This window comes from Chaetodon auriga, chromosome 20 (assembly GCF_051107435.1).
Source record: "Chaetodon auriga isolate fChaAug3 chromosome 20, fChaAug3.hap1, whole genome shotgun sequence".
NCBI classification, from domain to species: Eukaryota; Metazoa; Chordata; class Actinopteri; order Chaetodontiformes; family Chaetodontidae; genus Chaetodon; species Chaetodon auriga.
The window spans coordinates 8,636,600-8,660,255 of NC_135093.1; the positions used below are offsets into that span (position 1 = coordinate 8,636,600).

The window sequence follows — 23,656 nt, forward strand, 5'->3', positions numbered from 1 at the left end:
GACTGGTCGGGAATGGTGGAGTCAAACTGGTTGCAAACAGCCTGAGGAAGTACCTTCTTCCCCCCCCTCCACCCCCCTCCACCCCCCCTCTTCCACCAGGAGACCGCCCATATGTGCGTTTAATCCACATTTTCTAGCAACTCCTATCTTCCTCCTATTTTACCACCACTGTCCTGCTCCCAAACTGCCTTTTTCCTCCTCACATGCTTTGCACTGCAGTCCTCCGCCGGCTTCCTCCTCTCTCTCTCTCTCTCTCTCTCTCTCTCTCTCTCTCTCTCTCTCTCTCTCTCTCCCCCCTCTCTCCTTTTTTTTCCTCCTATTTATGAAAACGTCACTTCAAGTCCCTCCCTGTTTGAATCTCATTAGTTTCTTGTGTGTTTCTCCCTGTCAATAATCCTGAATCCAGACTCTCTCTATTTCCATCCCTCTCTATCTGTCAATCAGCGCCGCCTTTGAACTGAAAACCACTCCGACCAACTTCAACTCACTCAATCCGAGCGGCTCGGCTCCTTCTCCGGCTTCCTTTTTCTGCCAAGATTCCCTTCTTTTTTAGTTTTGTACCAACCGCCAGAGCTTTGGAAAACGCCAATACAGACCCCAAACTTAAACTCGGACTTTCTAGATCGCCGAGATCAAGGGTTTAAAACTTCGTGTTTTGCCCCCCCTCCCACCAAAAAAGAAAATTTTTGCTCGGGAAAAATGCCGCAGCTCAACGGCGGTGGAGGGGACGATCTGGGTGCAAACGATGAAATGATTTCCTTCAAAGACGAAGGGGAGCAGGAAGAGAAAATTTCGGAGAACTCCTCGGCAGAAAGGGATTTAGCCGATGTCAAATCTTCGCTCGTAAACGAGTCGGAAACGAATCAAAACAGCTCGTCGGATTCAGAGGTAAGTCGCAGATTGAAAAGCGGGGATCGATCGTCCCCGGCGCCGATAAGTGAACTTAGGGGCCTACATTTGTGACAGTAGACTTGAAAAGAAAGTTTCCTATCACGCTCATCGTGTTAACTTTAACGCAATCCCTGTGTTTCATTGCATTTCAAGGCGGAAAGACGGCCTGCGCCTAGATCTGAAACTTTCAGAGACAAAACAAGAGAAAGTTTAGAGGAGGGTGAGTTTCTGGTTTATTGTTCCACTATTTTTCAGCACCGTGACATTACATGTGTGTGACGGAGGGGGTGGGTGGTGGGGTGGAGGTGGGGGGGGGGGGAATCTCCCTTTGCTTTATTGCTGTAATGCATTTTTTTTTTTTTTTTTTTTGTAGCGAAAAAAAAAAAGTTTTCAAGGCCACATTATAAAAAAAAGTTTTCTTCTTTCCCCCCACCCCCCCTCCCCCCCCCGCCATGTTAGCTGCGAAAAGGCAAGATGGAGGGCTGTTCAAGAGCCCACCGTACCCGGGCTATCCATTTATAATGATCCCCGATCTCACAAGCCCCTACCTTCCCAATGGATCACTTTCTCCAACAGCACGCACAGTAAGTTCATTTATTTACAACTGTATGTGCACACACACACACCTCACACACACTCCACACACACACATACACACACACACACACACACTCACACGGACTGCCGAGGCAGCCAGACACGCAGTGTTGTCACCCAGAGGTGCAGCCGATAAAAACGCAGAGCCAAGTTTTGCAACTCGTCCTGAAGTGTACAGTACGGTGGCATGCACGTCCGCCTGCAGCTCCCAGCCTGCGTGTGCGCCATGGGCAGCAGCTAGCATGCTAACAGTGCTAAGAAAAAAAAAAAAAATTATGGCAGGTCATGTGCACATGGCAATTTTTTTTTTTGGCGTGTATATTATTATTTTTTTTGCAACTTTTTAACGAAATGCACGAGATTTTTTTTCCCCCTCAAAAAAAATCTACATTGTTGTCATAATTTAGTTATTGTTGTGCTGCTTGTGTTCCACGCTACAAGTGCATGTTTTTTAAGCCCCCTGAATAATGCAGTTGGCTCGTGTTTGCACAGCCTCATCAAACATGCCCTTTTTTCTGCGCGCGGGCTGCACGAGCGTTCGGAGCCTTCACGCAGACCCTCTGACACGCTGCACGCCGTGTAAAGCCATGTAAAAACCGCACAAATAAAAATCAATATGCAAATGAGCTGCTCGGGGTTGATTTGCATGTGTCAAAGACGCGATAAAGACGAAAGGTGCATGCTTTAAAAAATTTGACAGCTTTTAAAAAAAATTCTCCAGAAACACTAAACAGTGTTTTTTTTTTCCTCATTGATATATACATATATATTTTTTTTTAAAAAAGTGTGATTTATTGAATGGAAATGATGTTCTGCATGTGCACCACCTTTGCTTCTAATGAGGAATCCACCGCCTTTAAAAAAAAAAAAAAAGAAGAAGAAGAAGAAGCATGTGCCATGTAAACCCATATTTATAAATAAATTCATGTTATTTAGACACAATCAGCCATGCTATAATTATGCACACTTACTCATTTGCTCAGCACCTCGCCAGTCCCACTGGGCAATGGCAATCCTTAAGCGGAATAATTTTCTCAACCACGGGTGTTTTTTTGGCCCCCCTGTTTTAAACGGTTGCAATTACAAGTCTGCACTTTAGGACCTGTCATCTCATTTTACAAGGTTAAGGCAAAGACCAGGCATTAGGAAATATGACCCCTGCACCCCCACCACCACCTCAGCTCTGGCTAACGAAACTGATATTTGTTACCTCAATTTTTTTTTCTGTGTGTGTGTGTGTGTGTGTGTGTGTGTGTGTGTGTGTGTGTGTGTGTATGCGCTGTGCACACCTTGAAAATAAATGCACATCTGACACATAATGCCTCCTTTTGTTGTTTGACACAATTTCTGCTTCTGAGTTCAACACGATCACCCGGCTCTTCCGCACAAAATCATTTCTGCCGCTTACACAATTCTGTGCGTGCGTGTGTGTGTGTGTGTGTGCGCGTGTGTGTGTTTTTGCAGTTTAAAAGATTTGATCATTCCCGGCATATGCACATATGAGAACATTTTGCCATTCTTTCCCTCTTAGTCAGCCGGCCTTGTTAACGCTACCGGCTGGTATGTGGAATTAGTCACTCATTATTCTCATCAGCGCCAGCACAAACACACATTCACAACAGCGCACATGATTTGAAGTGAGGCACTTCCTTGTTTCAGTGGCAGGGGTTTGGAGTTGTCTTTGTGGCTATCGCAGAGCTGTGCTCGTCCGTGGAGCGCTCGCTTCGTTGTGCTTGTGCAGCAGTTAAAAAAAAAAAAAAAAGGCAGTAAACTGTGCAGCATGGCTGGAGGATGCTGCGGCGAGACAGCGGTGACCTCTGCTCTCTTAATTCCACCCCTGAAATACTAGTTCCAGACAAAATTCAGAAAAGGAAGGATGTGTTTTTCTTATTATTTTAACGCACGAGCCTTGATTTGCCACCTGTGCAGCTCCCCGTCCGCACCTCTTTCTCACACACGAGATAAAGTCGTCGCAAAACCGAAAAAGCCGCTGCTGATTATCGAGGAGGTGCTTTGTGTGCAAACCGGGCGACAGCGTCTGTTGCATCTAATTCACAGATCTACCTGAGCGGTGACTGTAGGTGAGCGCGGCGTTCGGCTCGCGGTGATCTTCCCTCTGTACAGCCTCGGCCCCCACTGTCTGCAGCGCCCTGTGTGTCCAGCCATTAGAGCTTTGAAGTCAGCGGCCGCTGTAATATAAATGTATTAGACTTAAAGCTGGCATAAATAATTCACCTGGACATTGATTAGCTGTCTTGCTCCCTAACATGTCATGTGAGACACTGAATATGACTGCTAGTATTATTGGAATGAGACTTTCTGTGTCTTGTCACGAGAGGCTTTGATTCTGGCTGCTTTTCCCTTCATTTTCCTTCCTCTGCTCCTCTCGGTCTGGGCGATGCTGTGGTATTATTTTTAGGATGTGGCTTTCAGCTTGTAGGCCTTTAAATCTGTGTTTTTGTACTTAACACAAATGATTGAAATGGATTTTGTTTTCATACCTGAATGGCAAAATTTGCAGGTATTTCTTTGAGCTAAATTCGCATCACTTTGGATTTTTTTTTTGCTTTTTTTTCTGTCAGCTGGCACTAATCCTGATCTGTCTGGATGCTTTACATTATTTCAGTGATTTTAGATTTTGCATGACTTCTGAGGGGGTGGGGTGGGTGGGTGAGGGGGGGGGCTCCTGCATGTGGCGGTTACCATAATTTGTCGGACCTCTGGGAGCCATAATCAGTGAGAATTTGTTTTTCCTACCACCTAAGTCCAAGGAGGCTCACAATTTACTATCATTTAGCAATTTGACATGACGTTGTGCCCGGGCTTTAAAAGCCTTCCTGTCCTCCTCTCCTCCTCTCCTCCTCTCTGCTCCCTGCCGTCTCCCTCCTCCCTGAACCTCACACAAAGGCCTGCTGGATCACCGGGTGCAGGTCGAATTGGAGTGGTGGCCTGCCCAGTTCACCCCTGTTTTCTGTCTCCTTTCACTTTCCTCCCTGTTCCCTTTGCTCTCTCTGTCTACCTTTTGTTTCCTGCCGATGCTAACACGGGTCTTGTGAAAAAAGGCGGCGGGTTAACTCCGGTGCTGTGGGCTAACATCACACCTCAACAGGTCTGGAGACGCAGAGGCTCAGGGAGGGAGAGCGGGATCTGGGCGGCCAGCTCTCCAGCATCGGGGCTGCAGGGCCGTAAATCCGCTGGCTTTATTTACTGCCTCTCGGACTTATGAATGTTAAGATATTTGACGCCACCCCTGGCCCATAATTCTCCAAGCCTGGAGACTTTTGGCGGAGGTTTTGAGTTTCGACGTATAATTACGAGTAGTTTAAAAAAGAAGAAGAAAGTGGAAGGGGGGGGGGGGGGGGGGGGTGAGGGGATGAAAACGCAACACCAAGCATCCACCGCTGTGTTTAGAGTGAAAAAAGACGCTCCCAGAACCCGTGGCGATTCTACTACAAGACGCTGGAAAGGCTTTGTGTGGTTGAAACAATAGCTTTTCTCCCTTTTTCCCTCTTTGTTTCAGTCGTGTTGTCGCGGCGGGATCGCTCACGTTGCCGCAGAATCACCTTCCTGGAAAAAAAAAAAACACCCCAAAAAAAATCAATCCGCTTTCACACAGGCTGACCACTTCCTTTATCAGTTGTATTTTAGGAAGAAATAATGGAGGATTTTCGGCTCAGACTATTGTAATGAACATGCAGAAGTGAATGCAACACCGCCGCCTTTGTGCTCACGTGCACACACATTGCTGTGGCCTTATCTGTTCTAATTGACACAGACAGACAGTATCTTTCCTAAACGTGGCAGCAGCATAAGCATAACAATGGTATATCATATGGATTATGTGTGTTCGGCTGCTGTAAATGGATTTTTGGCTGTGACAAGAGGAAAGATAGTTTAATGCGGATTTAAGGGATCGGGCCCACACCTTATCAAATTGGCTTTACATGTTAATGGGGCCTAATTGGTGTCCGCGGGGGGTTTCGTGGCACGACGCGGCCGCATTTTGCGCCTCCAGCCGCAAAATGCACTCTGAATTTAGTTGGAAGGTTGCGCTCCTTTTGTCTTGCAAATCACTTTTGTTTACAAAGTATGGCGGAAGCGGCTCCCGCTCTCTCTCTCTCTCTCTCTCTCTCTCTCTCTCTCTCTCTCTCCCTCCCACTACTCCTTTCTGTGCTCCCTCTCTCTCTCTCCCTCTCTCTCTCTCTCTGCTGTTTCTCTCATCCTATGCGAGGAGAAGGGAAAGAGAAGGTCCTTATTTTTTCTTCGACTCAATAAACAGTCATAAAAAGCACAATCTGCTTTGGATTTGAGGAGTTAAGTTAGAGAAGGGGTGGAGGGGGGGGGGCGGCGGCGGTGGGGGGGGGGGGGACAAAGTTTGGCACCATTAAACTAAAATTGGGGCCTGCTAGACATTAGCGGTGCACAGCACATTCTCGGAGCTTAATTAGTCCAAACTGTAATTGTTCATGGTCTGCCAATAGGAGTAATGCTCAGGAAAAGTGGAGTTGCACTAAATCGGCCCAGGGTTTTTAAAACAATAAATCACTCGCATATTTGTGCCGTGATTCAGATGGAGGCTCGACCTCTCCCATCTCGACATGTGGTAAATTGTAAAGTCAATGAATCGCAGATGTAGGGGTGGGGGGGTGGTGGTGGTGGTGTGTGTGTTGGGGGGCTCAGAAAGAGAGGGAGTACAGTAAGGTTTTGTTAGTGCCTGGTGAATGAATGGAAAAGATTTGTGCAGTAAATATTTACTGAGGAGATATATATATATTTTTTTTCTCTCCGCTAGCGGGGCTTAATTGTCTAATGCTGATGATGTTGGCAGGCTGAGCCGTGTGAGAGCTCAGGCGCTCGTCGATCTGTCACTCTGCTTGAAACAGCACAGAGGCAGAAAAAAAAAATATATATATCAGTCAGTTTGTGAGTGTGTTTCTAATCAGATTTTTAACTAGTGCGAAGGGAGCAGTGGTTCCCTGGTGGCAGTGTGAGCTGGGGTTGGGTGTAGCTAACGTTCAGCTGCAGTCAACTCTGGTTTAGGGCTGAACCTTTTTTTTTTTTTTTAATTAAATCATTGACTTCATTGTTTTTAATGTAATAACTGCTAATCTGATGCCTAATTTTGACTTCAATGTAACAGATTATGCCTGTTACTCATTAAGTCATAGCACAGCCTGGATGTTTTTTTTTTGTTTTTTTTTTTTAGTTTAAACAAATTATCCTCAGAATGGATAAATCCATTTTCACCTCCTGTATCCTTCCCTGTTTCTGTCAGTGAGCCACCACTCTGCTTTTCTGTGCCTGAGCGAAGAAAAAAAGGCATTAGTTTAGCAGCTGTGCACTGGTGCCCCCCCCCCCCCCCCCCCACAGCCCTCAGTGTAACCCCCCTCCTCTCCCAGTGGCACCCCCCCCCCCCCCCCCCCCCCCGCTCCCTCTTTCTCCCATGCATTTCTATAGAGCTCAACACAAAGATAGTACTGTACATCTGGAATGCAACTTTTGTCATCTGTTAAATATAGGCTCGCTCTGCTCCTGGCCCACAGGGCTTGGGGCTCCCTGAAACATGGAAATTAAATTATTCTGTGTGTGTGCGTGCATGTAGCCACCAGTTAAATTCGTATCCACGTACAGAGCATGCAGCTTTATTGTTATTTACTGTTTTTCCTTGATAGAGAGCACATTTTGCACTCCCCAGAATTGTTGGCAAGTTCACTTTTAATTTCAAAAGCAGCGCAGAAACGTGCACAGAACTTGATATTCATTCGTTTTCTGACCTTTTTTTACTCATTTTGTGTCTAAGTCTGTGTAAAAGTCTGCATTTAGGACTATTTAAGCGTGAATATACACCTGAGCTCCTGACAGGTCTTCCAAAACGCACTGGTCCTGGCACACACTGGTTCTTGAAGGACAGTGGATGCATAGCTGATCCATTCATCCCTGTTGAGTGCTGGTTGCTTGTGAAGCGTCCTCTCTCTCTCTCTCCAGCCCATAGAGTGACGTTACACGCAGACGTTTCCAATAAAGACTTATTGAAAATGGAGATAAGCCCATTTGGAGTGCTTGCAGGAGTTTTGAGATTTGATTGGCATTGTTAGCGCGCTGCATCCACCTGAAAAGATAAGGTCAAAATGACTATTGATTGCATCTTTTCCATATGAAGGTTATGGCTGGGATTAGGTAGTTCCAAGAGATGATTGCCTGGAATTGATATTTTTGTGTCACAATCACAAAACCGCAGAAAATGTCATTTTCTAGCAAGACAGTTTGAGTGCTGAAGAATGTTTTCGAGTGTTTTGTCCTGCAGAGCTGTAAATGTGCACCTAACCATATGCTAGCTGTACCTCGCTTTTGATTGAGTAGAAGAAATCCACAGAATGCTGTGTGCAGGATTGTTAGAGCTCAGGTATCGCTCCAGAAATACTTCTGGTATGTGCATTTCTTTCTTTTTTTTTTTTTCTCTTCCTCTTCTCTTCCTTGCCTGAATGTGCATATTTCTGTAAGTTCATTCATAATGGGCCCAGAGTGCTCCAGTAGCCAAATGAGTTCACCAGTAGCAGAGCGGGAGGGGGCAGAGAAAAGCGGGAAATGTGTGTTAGGACTGCATGTGTGTGAGTGGAGGGGGGGGGGGGCGGAGGGGTGATGGCGGCGGCGGAGGAGGGGGGGCGCTGGGGGTCGGACGCACAAAAGCCGTCTGAATAGAGCGCATAATTGCTGTTAATGCCAGGGCAATGAGAGCAGCGACAGTTCCTGGTTAGATGTCCAAACAATAGTGCCCCTAGGCTTCACATTTATCTTCCCATTTACCCAAAAAAAAGAAAAACCCAGCAGGGACTGAGCGGAGAGGAACACAGATTGGAGCAGGCAAGTTTCAGTTTTCAGCCACGCTTGACGAGCAGGCATGTGTTCATGTGTGTGTGTGGTTTCTGCCTCTGAATCAGCCCCCGCGCTCCCACCCACCCACCCTCTCCACCACGTCGCTCTCCGCGCTTCCCACCCTCATCGTCATCAAAAAATTAGCCTTAAAAGCTCCGGGTGAGAGGGCCGCTGTGACGCCGGAGGAATTCTGGTGGTGCCGGCCTTCTGTTTGGATTGTGGAGTGTGTATGGGAAGGGTCAAAGTGCACCGGCGCTGACATGCTTTTCGTTGAGAAAGGAGCTTCCCCTCTCACCTCTTTTTTACAACAACTGATAGGGAGTGCTCGAGTCTCCACTGGAGTTTTTTTTTTTTCTTTCCTCTTCCTGCTTGTGTGTGTGTGTGTGTGTGTGCGTGCGTGTGTGCATGCAGGGAGGAGGTGCCACACTGCCATCACAGCTCTTAATGATCATGTCGGGCTAGATAATGACTAGCCGTGCCAGTGTGCAGTGAACACCTGTGGTACACCAGCCTTTTATGGATGTGGTAGAATGCTCTGGAACGTACCACAGAAGAAGAATCTCATTCATGCTAATATCTCTTTTTTTAAAATATAATTTGCATTTATTTGTTTTTGACTTTTGGCTCTGGCACATGAATAATCACAGTTGTGGTGGAAAATAGCTGCATTCTCTGCATAAAATGGAAACAAGCTCTGGTGTTACCTCAGTTTATCGAGCTCGCGGTGCTTTGAGCTCTTATATTCTGCAGTATTTTAATTCGTATTAAATGATTTTAAACATAAATAATATCAGACTCTATGGGCAGTATCAGAATGTGCACAGCTACATGCAGCATATTATGCAGATGGTGTTTTTCAGCAGTCTTGTTTTTGTACCTAGTTTGTATCTCCAGCCTTAATGTAGTCAAGGGAATTTCTGTATGCAGATAATCTGTTCAAAATGGCTCTGATGGGAAGGAGGCACTTTGTGTGCGCTAAACACATAATGGAGGAGTTTAAGGTGATAAAACTCCAGCCAATGTATTTTTAATCTACTAATTAAACTTTTAATTGTAGCAGGATAAGCCCCGAGGAGTGCGTGCGATTATGTGTGTGTGTGTGTGTGTGTGTGTGTGTGTGTGTGTGTTTGGGAAGCAGAGCGAGTCCACTAATGAGGTGATCGTCTGCTTGTTTGTCGTTAAAGGTGGTGGATTCATAACTGCCTGCGAAAGGTGAGGGAGGTTTTTAGAGCGCAGGCAGAAATAAATTCATCTGCTAATCTGAGGATTATGATAGGATTCGGAAGGGGGGGGGGGGGGGGTGTGAAAAAAATGTTGGCGAGATTACTTAAAAATGCACAAGGCTAATAAAATGTAACGCCTTTGCGCTGGCGGGCCGCGTGGAACAACGTTAGATTCCTCCTTTTTTTTTTTCTCTCTAGTTGATGAACCAATTCCAGTGGAAAACAGATTAAGAGTAAATTCCCATGTTAGCTCTTAAACCAGCTGTTAGAAACCTATTTACACACAATAATAATACGCCTCTTGTAAAGAGACAGCTGTCAACTTGTGTACAGCACTAGATAACGTTTCATGTGAACAGCTTGTCACATCCACACATGGCCTACGCCTAGCCTGTGAGCACTGATTTGCTAAGCATTGTGCAGGTGATGGTGTGTGTGGAGCGCACCGAGTGTTTATTTTGCTCCAAAATGCAGCACCGAGCAATGTGATTGGTTGTGGCAGTTTAAGTAGATTGAAGTGTGACGTCTGGAAACGGTGCTTTTACAGGCTGAATATTTTTCTCTTTTTCTCTCCTCAAAATGGATCTTCACGTTTTGAACTGTGCTTGTAAAATGCACTGAAGCTCAAAACAAAACAAAACCCCCTCCCTCCGCGCCCCCCCCACCGTCTTCAGTATTACATATTCATTCCACTCCAGCGAGAGGCCGGTGTGTCGGCAGTGTTAGGGGTCAATTCCAAAAGTGAACAAATTGACTCACGGCACTGAGTGAATTGTCAGCGGCCTCCCTCCCTCCCTCCAGGGGTCAGAGTGAATGGAGTGTCTTGTTTGGACAACTGTCCCGAGGTGAGACGAGTGGCCCTCGCCGTCCAGCAGGAATGGACGGACGGACGGACGGACAGACGGACTGAAATGAACTGTTGGACAAACAGAACGTGGCACCGCTGAGGTGGAAAACAATGCAATCTAGTCACCCTGAAATTGATTGAAATAATGACCCGCAGCTCGCCGTCATTGGCGGCTCTGTTGGCGTCCACTGCTGAGGCTCTGCCATGGGCAGGAAGTAATGATTGTGTTCTTCCTATAATAAAACCCAGCCTGAATGACAGCTGATTTACTCCACATCTGTCCTAAATATTATATGTGCTACACAGGCGCTCCTGTGCCTGAGTTTACGAACTTTGGCTTTGGGAATGCAGTTGGGATGATTATTCTACGTCCCGGTTTGTCTTTTTCCGTCAGGTTCCTCTGCTGCAGCCCCCTTTTCACAACTGTTGAAATGACAGATTGACTTTCGTTTTTTGGTTTGGAAGCTTCTTAAGTGCAGCAACCCCTGTCAAAGTCCAACATTAACACCGCAAAATTCCAAAGTTTGTCTTCTGTGGAAAAACAAGTGAGGAGAAACTGGCCCGTAACGTCTTGGATGTACTAAATACAGCCTTTAATCCTCGAGTTATCCCAAACTTGAGAGAAGTTGTTCAAGTGATGCCATGTATTTGTATGATAAACATGCATACCCTCTATGAGCTCTCCAAATGTTTTCTCAGGTGCTAAGGTATTTTGCTATCTCTGGGCATGTAAGGCAAAGGTTAATTTCAGATTATCAAGCATGAATCCGAAACCTGCTCAGTCATAATGAAAGCTAAGGTTCAGAGACTGGCATCACGGAGCAGGGTTGGCCTTTAGTCATGTGATGCACATCACAGTGCCCTTTAGAACCAGGACGCTCTTTATCTCCTCTTTACTGCCTCCACTATCTTTATTAGCCGCCACACTTTGCATATTTGAAATATCAATAAAGATAAATTGCCGGTTTCGTCATTACAGGTGGCGTCAAGCGGTTGCGATTTCAGGAGTGACGTGATGATTTTGCTTCTTTCTCCAGCTAATCTCTTTTCTGTGGGAGGTCAGCGTGGACTCCGGCAGTCAGCGTTTGAGCAGCCAGCGCAGGGCTCTGGAGCATTTCTACTAGACGAGTCCAGTTTTGCATGTCTATGAAAGCCCTTTGTCCGCTGTGGATGACCCTTGCCGTTGTAAGGCCTGTGTCTGTCTCTGCTCAGGCAGGCAGGCCTGCAGTGAGGATGCAGCAGCTGGCCGGGGCCCAGGCACAGGAATGCTGTGTGTGCTGTTTAAACAGTGGCTTGTCTCAGTGCAGGCTCGGAGGAGCTGAGGGAAGGAAGTTGCTGCATGTTTACATAGCTGAATTGTCCTTTGGGCCCCCCCAGTGTCTAATGCACTTCTGTTCAAACAGTCACAAGTGTGGAGATGACCCTCACTGATGCCGGTGTTCGCAGCTCTGCCTTCACCCAGCCTCTGCTCTCTGTCTGAATGTGTGTTTGTGAACAATGAAACAGTGAAAGACTGATAGCTGCTACTTTCTTTCCTACTGTGGGTGTTTGCTGCTTTGACCCGGAGGCTTGGATGAGAGATAAAAAGTATTACACGGCTCAATTTATCACACTGAGACATAAGGGAAGGGCAACATGAAGAGATGTACAGACAGATGAAGAGATAGAAGGCACCTCATTGCTCCTGTCCAACAAGGAGCCAGACATTGACATACGGCGGAGTCGTCAAGCTAATTGTTGTTTGAATTACCTGTTATGATCCGATGACAAATCTCTCACACTCTTGCCACCAGAGCGGAAAATGTATCCGGGGATTGGCATGATCTTCGCGAGTGTGTAAACCTGGCTTCAACAAGATGGATAAATGCAATTATTGGGCAGACCTGGAGAGGAGAAAATCCATTTAAAGCCCGTAAAGCTAAGCAGGGGCCGTGGTTAATTCATTTGGCCAATTTACGGGTGATGTACGAGTGTCAGGGCACATTAGTCAGGCGGGGGAGAGGTGAGTGTGTGTTGGCTCGGTGCTTTGGGTGCATGTGTGTTTTTTTTGGCGGGGGGGGGGGGGGGGGGTCCATGTGAAGATGCTCTTTGGTTGCACATCAGTCTCCTTGAGGCCTGGTTCCTCCCTCCCCCTTTGCCGTCTCAGCGGACAAAACAAATGGAGCCTGGACGTTGAAACGACAAAAAGATGCACTGAGTGCACTGAGTGGGAGGGAAGCGGGATTGCTTTGCAAATGAGGTGGGGAAACGTGGCCGCGGTCCGCTGGGCGGCAGAGTGAGTACCAGCACCCTTTTGCTGTACCGAGAGCTCAGTCAGGTCCTGTCGGCATCGCCACTTCCTGTGAGTTAAATGCCTTTTCTCAGTGCGGCAGTTGTGGCCAAGCTGTGACCAGTCATGGTAATTAAATGCCCTGGAAGCGCAGACCTGTAACCTAATTTCTGCTTCTAGTCTCAATCTTTGCAAGTGAGTGTAAGATAATGCATAGAAGAGGAAGCTGAGTGAAAAACAGTAGAAATGTTGCTGCAGGGTTTCGTGTTGATGTTGATGGTGTCGCAATTTGCTCTGACCCAGATTGACTTTGATACTCTCTCTGAACTCAGCAGAGTCTTAAATTGGGTTATAATTACAGTGTGGATGTCATTGTTTACTGTGGCTGCGCAAAGCCCTCAGCGCGGTCACGGACTCACCTGAGATTTTCCCTCTGGCCTGAGCCGCGTTTGCCTGTGCCACAGGAAGTTACACCTACGTTACTTTCAGTTTATCACGACAGCTCCTCGGCTGCTTAACGCTTCCAGTTATTTTCAGCTGTTTCTCTTCTACGCCAGATTTATGTTTATCAACCCTTGCGACTCATTGACATTAGGTGGCTTTGCTCTGCTTCGTCTCTGTTACGCAGCCATTGTCTCGCTGGAGCAAAACCACTCAACGGTTACACAAGCTGAGCGGTATGCAAAAACAGTGGTTAGAGCATTGCCGGGCGGGTGAGAGGCGTTGAGGTAAGCTTTGGTTTACAGCTCCAAGCCACAGCCTGAACCAGGGCAGGGTTTGCTATCAGACAGAGAAACACGAGAGGCCAAGACCTCTCTCACTATGATGCCGATGCTTTTTAAGTGGTTGGGATCATACTTAAGTGCCTCTTGGTTCTGTAGATTTGGATTGCAGCGTGCATGCGTGTTTGTAGTCTGTGTCAGAGGCGGTGTGTGTTAGCATTTGTCACCTGACTGTCAGGCAGCCGGTCTCAGGAAACCAGAGTCAGTGTGAATGCTGAGGCTTGTCAAAGACAGGTGCCAGCGATGCCACCCATGCCTGCCGTACAGCAGCTGGGGAAAGACTGCGAGGCCCACAGTCAAGTGTGGGCCACGGGGATACAGCATCAGCTAGAATTCCCTGCAGGCGGGGATCAAATGGGCAGGCCTCGCTGCAGTCCTGTGGCTTAAGGCTGAAACATGCCGTATGCAGCTGTGCATGCACCTTCTGCAGCCACTCCGTATACCTTACGTGCTTTCTGGATTCTTGACTTTGCAATCCTGTAAAGTGAGATTCAATTGTGCTTCTGAAACAAACACGTCAACATCCCCCTTTTGCTTCGAGCACTGTTGCTTATGTTTTAAGCGCTATCAAAATAAGCGAGCTCGAACGTGGAAGTCTGTTTTAATCTGAAAGCTTAAACAGCGGAACAGATTCTGTTGAAATATCCAAAGGATTTATACGTAGGAAATAAACACTTCAAGTGCAGCTCATCTGTTGTTTTTTATTTCATTGCGCACACCGAGAATCAAACATCGAAAGGCCTGCAATTAAGGCGTCAGTCGTGTTTTGAATTTAGACAGATCTGCACACATGCCACCGTTACATCATCGCAGGCGTGAGACCTGTCATGTGCTAGTGAGCACCAACAACCACACAAGGCATGTATGGCCTTCAGTGTCGGAAATATTCCGCTATGTAACATCTGTTGTGAATAAGAAAAGGAATAAAATGCTTTTACGGATCTGATTTTGTTCTGGTTTTATATAGTTTTGGATGTCTGATTCAGCTGATGTTTACTTTTAGTCTGAAAGTTCCTTTTTCATAACCCAGCGTAGTGTCAGGAATGCAGGTGAACAGGTAACTGAATCACCATGTAAAACTGCCCCTTCAACTTCTCTCTGTTTATGTTTTGGTGTCTCTGACTTCCAGTAGTGCTGTGAACGCTGTGGCATCAGGCGGCAGTGCGGCCTCTCTCCCAAGCAGAGCAATGGCACGGCTGGAAAGTCGAACAGGAAACCTCCCCCGTCCTCTCAGGATAGTGGGCTTGTAGATGTGCCTGGGAGCCATTACTGAAAGCCCTCTGAGCCTTCGAGGGGGGAAGCTCCACGGACCCTTTTCTTCTCATTTGCTAGACTCGCCTTTGGGATCACTTTGAGTGCAATCTGAAAATCCAGTGCTGCGAATACGCACATCTAGTCATCATCTTCTCCTGAGTCCGCCCGCTCGCTTCTTCCCAGATGCTTGCCCGCCCTCATGGGAGAACAACTGCCGTCTGTAGGCCAGTGCAATTCCTCACCCTGACTCGGGGAAAAGAAAAAAAAAAATGCATGGAAGTTTTCGATGTGCTCCCACAGATCATTTTACATCAGCAGACGTGCTTCTCAACACAACTGTTCCCAGTTAGTGGCGAGCTGCCAACGTTATTACGGTCACCAGTAGGACAAATGTTTTTCACTACCACTGTGTGTAGTTTCGTTCTGTGTGGTTTGGTTGAAAAGTTATTCAAGCTGGTGAACCAACTTCTTCCTCTTATGCTTTGTTAAAATTAGAAATAAACACTGGACTCGGCTGCACTTTAAAGTTGCGCTTTTGCCTGGCGTACATTCAGCTACCCCTGACATGAAACACCGAGGCGCAAGAACAAATTATGGAGAAGAAACGCAGAGTTACCCCAGGAAGCAGCCCGTCAGCGGGAGAATTTAGGGTCATACCGTCCAAAGCCTCATCTTTTTTTGGTATGCCCAAGAACCAAGTTTTGGTAATTGAGTTAACATTAGTGGCAGGCCTCGCGCATTGAGAAAGCTCTCGCTGAAAGCATTTTATGCCTGACATTAATGAGGCCAGTCAGCGAGTTAATTTGCTGTTATTTAGCTCTGTGGTGGTGTTAAATCATAAACAGGCTGAGAGAGGCCTCACTCACAGTCAGTGATGAGTAAATGGCAAAATTCAGGCCTGAACTTGAGGAGAGTCTTGTTTCTTGGCTGGCTGGCTCGGCCGCTGGGGCTCCCTGGCCAGAGATTGAGATGCTGTGGTCTGAGACGCTGGGAAAGTCGACCTCTAATTGTTCACAGAAGCCATTGGCAGGAGGAGCTGAGAAATGATGAGTGAGGCATCAGCAGGGGCGGAGATGAGATGAGACCGCTCACACTTGCGTTTGGGGTTTTTCAGGAAAGAAGTCCACTGGGATGCTCCCCCAACGACAAACTGGTTGTCCTAAAGAGAAAAAAAAAACAAAAAAAACCCAACTCTTTTTCCTTGGCTCGCTTTTAAGAGACAGACACTTTCTTCACGTTTTAAATTGGCCTTGTCATGCGGTTTCCTCAACTGGGCTGCCGGGAGCCGACTGTTTCCACATAGGCCAATGTTCTGTACCAGTTTTGGTTTCGAGAAAAATAAGGGTCTGCTTTTTCTGGCGCTGATCACGGCGGTATTAAACTTCCAGTTTTCCTCCCAAAAGCGAACACAGTCATGCGCTTGTATCCTTCACGCCTTTTTGATCTCTGTCACAGTTGCTCGGCAAGAGGCGCATCTGCCTGTCTGTCCTAACGCTGCCACGACCCTTTAACCCCCCCCCCCCCCCCCCCCTCCCACTTGTAGCACAAATCCAGTTTTTGTGGTATTTTTCTGTGTGCCATAATTCAGCAAATAACATCAGTAATGATTCAATTGGGCATAAAGTAATTGAGAGGCGGCCTGCTTGCCATCTGTCTGGTGAGATTACTACTTTCTGTGTAATTAAACGTGTGACCTTGTGGCCGTGGAGGGCGGTGCCAGTGGGCAGCCGCTGCCAAAGAGCCAGGCCGTCTTATTTGAAGTCGGGGGAGGCTGGCTGGGAGGTGGGGGGGGCGGGGGGGAGTTGTTGTGCGGTTTTAACAGTTTAGCCCAGCTGCTAAAGATAGCACAGGCTGATGTGAGTTGAGCTTAAGTGGCAGTCTCCTTTACATGAATGTGGCCTGCGTGTGTGTGTATGTGTGTGTGTGTGTGTGTGTATGTATTCGCACAAGCCAATGAGCCCGTGTCAAAACCCGAGTCACCAGGCCTCAGTCAATTTGTGGATGTGAGAGGAGCCCCGCTGAAGTCGAAGTGATCCCTGTGTGCATGCAGTGTAACCAGGAGAGGGTAGAGAAGCATGGGGCCAGAAAGAGTGTGTGTGTGTTGGTGTGTGTGTGTTTGTGTGTGTGCGCGCACTGGTGGGGTCACGATGGGCTGAATAGAGGCTGCTGTTTTAACTCTGATTTTATGTGTGGTTTTGTTTTTGACTCCTGAGGTTTGGTTTCCCTTGGACAGTGTCCAGAGACTACAAGGCCTGCTTCTCCTCAGCTCTCCTGCGAGGCCGACGTGAAGGGCCCTGCAAAGCCCTGTGATTGGATTTCAGTGCTGATCTGGTCGTTTCGTGTTGTAAACAGGACATTAAAGACGGGGCGAGCTAATGAGTCTTTGTGCCAGTGCGTGCGCGTGCGCGGAGGGGGGGGGGGGGCTGTTGTGGTTTGCAGGCTTTATCTTCTGCATCCTCCATTGCGGTGTCACACGCCCAGTGAAGAAGAGGAACTAAAACCCCCGTAGTACCCTGGTGATGCACAGCACACACACAAACACAGAATGCGCAACTGAAAAAGACATCAGTGTGGTTTACTCAGTGTGGGCTGGATGGTGTCTTGCAATACTTCCGCCCAGAGCTTGGAAAAAAAAATCCCTCTTGTTCCCCCAAACAAAAATAACCATTTTAATTACTATGGTTGTGCTATGCTGCAGCCACAGCGCGGCTGGCAGGACCTGGCTGAGGTGGCACCGGCCACTGGGGATGGGGACGAGGTCTGGGCCGGCCTCCAGGGAAATTACAGGGTGGTGTGCAGGAGGAGGGGGGGGGGGGGGGGGGGGGGGGGGGGGGGGGGTGCTGAAGAGTGCATCCACTCCCTGCTGTCAGCCCAGAGAGCTCCTGTTTGCAGCTAGCTAGCTCCTCTCTGTTTCATCCTCGCCCTCTGGAGATACATGGAGGATGTCCTCTGTGTAAACATGTTTTTTGTTTCAAAGTTAAGTTTCGTTGTTTCAGCCGGTGCATTTGAGCCAGCGTGCAGAAAAACTGAGTTTGAGTTTAAATAACACTCTTAAAGTGGACCCAGCTCTCATTTTCTGTTGTTTCTTACATTCTTCCGCTCCTTCTCTAATCTCTTCAGCCATCTCTCGTCTCCTCTCCACCTCCCTATCTCCACCGAGCGATCCCTCCCCCCCCTCCCCCTCTCTCCCTTTCCTCTCGCCCTCTCCTCTCTCCCTCTCCTCTCTCAGTATGTGCTCTGATTACCTCTCCAAACTGGCAATAAGTTGATTGCTTTACAGAGATGATGTAAGCCCCTGCCCTAGGGTACATCAGGTTGGATTTCTCCCGCTTTATCTTGTAAAGCCTAAATTAACAGCTGGTTTGGTTGGAGTTCTCCTGGATCTGACTAAAGGATTAGGCTTGGTTCTCATGCGAGTCAATCCGGTTTGATTTATTGCAGGTCTATCAAAAAAGATCAATGGGAGTCCTTTTGAAAGTAAATCCTTAATCGCTCTTTGCACTTACGTGTCATCATTGTGAATTTTTTTCCCCCTCCCTTCTATCTCTTGCTCTCCTCTTTCTCCATTTCTCACTCCCTAATTCTTATTCTTTCCTTACACCGCTGCCTTGTCTGTTTTTATTTTTTTTTTTCCCCTTTCTCCTTTTCCACCCCACCCATCCCAGTCTGTGGCAGTGATCTGCCTCTGTCGATGGTATCATGGCGAATCGCAGGATGGATTTTTCTCTGTTCTCATTAGTTATCCACCGGGGCCAGGCAGCCCTAAGCACGGTTTTAGCATCCTCTGGTTGTGATCACAACCGAAATGAGACCCTGCCGCTGCCGCTCTTGTTTAGTCTTCACCCAAACTTCACCTAAATCATGCCCCGTCTTTTCTCCACATTAGGCCTGTCAATCACCTCTGGCTCTAGGTAACAAACAAGTCGAAGAATTCAGGTGTTTTGTTGTCATAGCCTTGGACTATCCAGTCAGTATCAGTGAGCTCAGCCTCCCCCACTGAGATCGAGATGGCCACGCCGGCCAAAGTGAATATGAGTCATGTGAGAAGGGTGCATTCATTTTGATTTGCAAATTATCACACTGTTGTGGTGCTTTATGAAGCTGATTTACATGTCGCGGCTCCTTAAAGGTCAGCAGTGCGTTCACAGATTTCACCTCCTGATGACATTTTTCCAGATCTCGGGTCTTTGCTCTTTGGTTTTGGTAGAATGAGCCGTCTAAGACAGCTCCAACTCTCAAATATTACCGGCATCAGACTCAAAAATCCATTCGGATTCTAGTTCATCTTCCCGCGTTGACCGCTTCTTTCTCTCAGTCTTACATTCCCTCCAGGCCTAGATGCATGCTAACGCGTGAAACATGCTGAGCAGATTCCAGTAACATAATCCTAACTTTCACTCATCTCACAGTGTTGGAATACGGAATATTTTCTTGCACATTCAAGCGCGCATACTTCCCTGTCGACAAAATGATATAACACTCAAACAACACCCTGCTACATGTTTTCTCTCAGACGTTTGGAAAGTGACCTGGCAGCTGTTGAGAAGTGGGGAAGGGGGGTTAAGATCTCACTGTGGTTCATGTTCTTCCTCCTGCTCCACTCTCTCTGTCTTACTTTCTCTTACTCCTCCAACAACTCATTATACCATATATCCCTCTCCGCTCCTCATCTTCTCCTGCTCGCCCCTCCATCTCTCAAGGCCACGGCTTTCAAGGAGTCTGTAACTTAAAGAATACAAGCGGCAGCGCGCACCGAAGGGCTAGATGCATGGACTGGCGGTGGCGGCGATGGGTCTGATGATGTGTCACCTGTGTTTCGCCGGCGCGGTGGCTCCTCCTAAGCTTCTCCTCCCTGTCCGCCCAACGCCGTTGTCTCTCTCGAGGATTTCTCTGAATGCTCCGGAGTCTATTTTTTGCCCCTGTTGTGCGAATGTGAACGGGGTGGCGGGAGGTGAAGCTCAGGGCCGATCGATGTCAGATTCAGGTGTGTCCTCCTGGCAGGCTCGGTGAGCTGGCAGACCTGGGGGTGGAGGTGTGGGAGGGGCTGGAGTTGGGGTGTGTGTGTGTGTACGTGTGTGTGTGTGTGTATGAGAAGGGGGGTTGAGATCGACGGGATACGTGGGAAGGAAGGGCTTGCTGTCAGCCAGCTGGACCTCTTAATCCCACAGCCTTGGGGAAAGGGTGTGTGTGTGTGTGTGTGTGTGTCTGTGTGCGTGTGGATTGTGTTTGTCTCGTAGAGATTTGTCAAGTTTAGCACACCTCTGCTCCCCTCTTCGGCCCAGCTGAGCCCACAGTGTGAGTGTGTGTTGTGTGTGTTTGCGCTCTGGCGAGAGAGGCAACCAGGATTTGGTGTGCACTGTGTTTACTGTGGTCCTCGCTTTAACGGCGTGCTGTATATTTATGTCGAGACGACGCTGCCTCTCGCCCCCTTGATGTGGGAGAGGCGATGGGGGGTTGGTGCGAGGTGGAAGCTGGCGGGGGTGGTGGCTGTCCTGCGTTGTTGGTTGAGGGTGCAGGAGGAAGAGGAGGGTGGGTGGGGTGGGGGGGGGGGGGGGCTTTCAGGGCAACAAACACTGCCAGCACCCCCTGCTCTGCCCCATCCCCGGCCCTCACGCCCAGCCCTCTGCGAGTATCAAACGCCCGTCCTCTAAAAGCGTGCGTGTGCACTTTATCCAGCTCTACGTCACACTGTAACGAAGCGGCTGATTGCGTCATCCTCTTGTCATTCATTAGACACAAAACATACTATTTAGCCACATTCCATGCAAGCTTTCTCTTTCTCTTTTGCTCCCCAGCACCCTCTCTCTCTCTCTCTCTCTCTCTCTCCCTCCCTCTCTCTGCCCTGCTCTCTCTCTTTTGGCGTAGACTTTTGCATATATCACAGGCTGGCAGGCTAAGAGCTTGGGACTTCCCCACGCCACACTCCAAGCCTTTGATCCTTTGCTTTGGAGGTAACATCAAAAGGAGAGGCATAGAAAGGCAGCTACTACTGTGAAGTTCAATGTTCAACTTGATGGCTTGGCTGAGGGCTTTTTTTCCTCTCTCCTCCCCCCCCCCCCCCCCCCCCCCACCTCCCTTCCCTCACCTCCCTCCCTCCCGCTGCTCCCTCGATCCCTTCGCTGCATCCCTCAGCTGACAAAAACACACAGTTTGTAGCCAAGGGTTTTTTTTTGTGCCTCTGACCTCACCACCGTAGAGCCTATCTGGCATGAAACAAGACCTCCTCCCTGTAAAAACTCGGCTATACAGATGGTGTACACAAAGATTCAGTCGTTTCTTTTTGATGGCGTGGTAAAAGGTGCAGTTCCAGCGCCCGGCCCTTCCCTTTCTCCCTGTTTCTTCCACTCTGTGTGGATGACATGCAGCAGCATCCTATATTGCAGCTGGTTGCATCAATGCCAAGCCGGGCCCGCCGCCGCAGCGGTGGATAGGTTAGCGGGAGGAACGGGGCAGCACACCGTATTGTTTTTCCGCACGCCCTCTCTGTATGGATCCATCGCGACTGTCTGCGTCACCTCCTCTGAATGTGAGGAAAAGAAAGTCAGAAAACGCTCAGAGGAAGAGACAGACCTTTCTCTCTGTGTTGTTTTTTTTTTTTTTTTTTTTTTCAGCTGCTTTGGTTGCTGTGTTGACACGGGGCACATAAAGCTCGCAATCATTCGCTCGCAGGAAAACAAACGATTTTCATAATGAATGCCTCAGCTGAGTTTCTTATGCAAACTCTCTAAATTAAGGAAGTATCAGATGAAGCCATGCATTCCAGGTCAAAGCCAGGCTTTTCTGTGGTGTAGCCGACGGTATTTAAATGACACAGACTTGATAAGGCGATCCAGAAAGCTGAGGTGCTCCACTAAATGCTTTTTCGTCTTTTATGAGCTTCCCTGTCTGACTGTGCCAATTAGCAAAGGCGTGTGGCCTGCTTTTCTTCTCCTCTTTCTCTCTCTTTTTTTTTCCCTGCTCCAACTCTCTTTCTAGATAGACGCTCTCTACCAGCTCCCGCACACACACACCGCCGTACACACACCAAGCACACGTTTGGTGTATCATTAGCTTAGTGTGCGGGGAGGCGTGCGAGCCCGGGCTCTCCCCTGCCTTATCTCCATGTCAATCACAGCGTGTGTGTGAACATCAGTTGTAATGATCTCCATCCAGCCTGTCGGTGCGTGTTAGCGCCTGGCTTCCCTCGCCCCCGGAGCAAGTCGTTCCCTAGCTAATAGATGCAAAATTAAGCTGATCAATAGATGGCCTCAGCTCATTATTGACATGTTATCGCGGCGTGGGATTTTTGTGCGGGGGTTTTGTACTGAGCTAGCTGGAGATGCAAGGCAGGAGGAGCAAAAAAAAAAAAGAAAAAAAAAGAAGTTAGTTGTCTTCTCCAAATGGCTCCGGCCACTTTAATTTAACCCAACAATAATATTACATTAAGCTAATTTATTATTCAAACTTATGTGTGTTGTAGTTTAGATGCTAAAGCCGTTTTCTGCTCATATTACTCGTCCTATTGGAAGAGTAATCACCTGCTCAGTGGTAGGAAATGAGATGGAGACTTTGTAAAACGCCATATTAAAGATTCATCAATAATTGGCATGTGTGCTGCTGTTTGTGTTGCGGGGGAGGAGGGTGGGGGTGGCTCTTATGGACGGATCACCATGTGATTGAGCTAAGTGGTAATTAACCATGAGAGAGGTGTGTGTTTTGCGCGTGTGTCTTCCAGCCTGTGCTTGCAGGTGTGTGCGTGCGTGTGTGCGTGAAGATGCATGTGCTGCTGTGTCAGAAAATGTGGGGGGATGCAGAGGGGAAGATTGGGGGTGCATCGCTGACAGAGTTGATTTGGAGGTGAGCACTGGGGGCATGTGGTCAGGTAATGGAGGGATGAGGGGAGGCGGCTGTGTAGCCCGGGCCACAGCCGCCTCCCCTGACCCTCCTCGGGTCTTATTGTCATGGCAGCATCTCCCATTTTAATGAGCTCCAATAACCAAGCCCTTATTACTTATTTATTCATTAAGCTACCGTGGCAAAGCGGCAGTACCCCACTGTGCGAGTGTGCATGTAATTGCTTGTGTGGGAATTTTTTTCCCCCCTTCTTTCGTGCACGATATCATAGTAAATACCATGTTTCATAACAACAGTAATAAGTTAGGTTAAAGCTAATTGAACCCAAAATAGATAGCTTAAAGCTGATGAATTAGCCTCGTTGCTTGGGTTACAAATCCATAACCTAAAACCATATTTGAGACTTGAGCTGAAAAAATCCTGGGCTTTAGGTATGCTGGGGGAGTAGGCCTCATGAATATGGAGGCTGAACTGCTTCAAGGTGTATGTGCAAGTGTGAAAGAGACCAAAAAAAAAAAAAAAACAGACTGAATGTTTGTTGGTTTCATATGATGCTTTTGTGAAGATTAATTGCCTGTTGGTATGTGTGTGTGATGCCTTCAACATAATGCTTTCTGATTGATGAATATGCGTAGGTGGAACTGTGTGATAGTGTGTAGTGTTTTCAGAATATCGGAAGTCTTTGTGAAGCCTGAGAGTGTACACATTCTCTCCCTCTGAGGCATGTTTCATAGCTTCCTTATATCCAGTCTACCGTTTAACTAATTCATAGTGAACTCTCGCAGAACAAAAACCAGACACTCAACATCAAGGGCAGCGTTCAGCTCTCCTCCAGCACAATACCAAATACAGCGTTCTCCAGCAGAATGTGGGCGCTGCAATCAGCTCACTTTTCTCCCTCAGCAGAGCTCAGCTGCTGTTCACCTTTTTAACTCTCACCTCCACGCCCCAGACCCGGCTTCCTGCAAACAAAGGTAAGCATGTAGTGAGTGTACGAGCTGCCCAACCTCTTCCCTCCCTTCCCCTGGCCTGGCCTTGCGTAAGGAGCTTAGGCACACCTAGGCCTGCAGACATGCCTGTTCACCTC

The 23,656-nt window shown here is 47.9% G+C and overlaps 1 protein-coding gene across 28 annotated transcripts in view; it reads left to right on the top strand.

Annotated features, from left to right (window-relative positions):
- Positions 1-341: 341 nt before the first annotated feature.
- The window catches only part of tcf7l2 (transcription factor 7 like 2), an 89,922-nt gene continuing 66,607 nt past the window's right edge, over positions 342-23,656 (top strand). For 7 of the 28 annotated variants that reach the window (XM_076759101.1, XM_076759096.1, XM_076759118.1 and 4 more), the window contains exons 1-3: positions 347-888; positions 1,045-1,111; positions 1,351-1,475. In XM_076759101.1, the coding sequence (XP_076615216.1) occupies positions 700-888; positions 1,045-1,111; positions 1,351-1,475 (381 nt within the window). In that variant the 5' untranslated portion in view covers positions 347-699. Of the gene's footprint in view, positions 889-1,044; positions 1,112-1,350; positions 1,476-23,656 lie in introns of all 28 variants that reach the window. The other 21 variants (XM_076759095.1, XM_076759103.1, XM_076759121.1 and 18 more) reach the window with 8 other exon arrangements.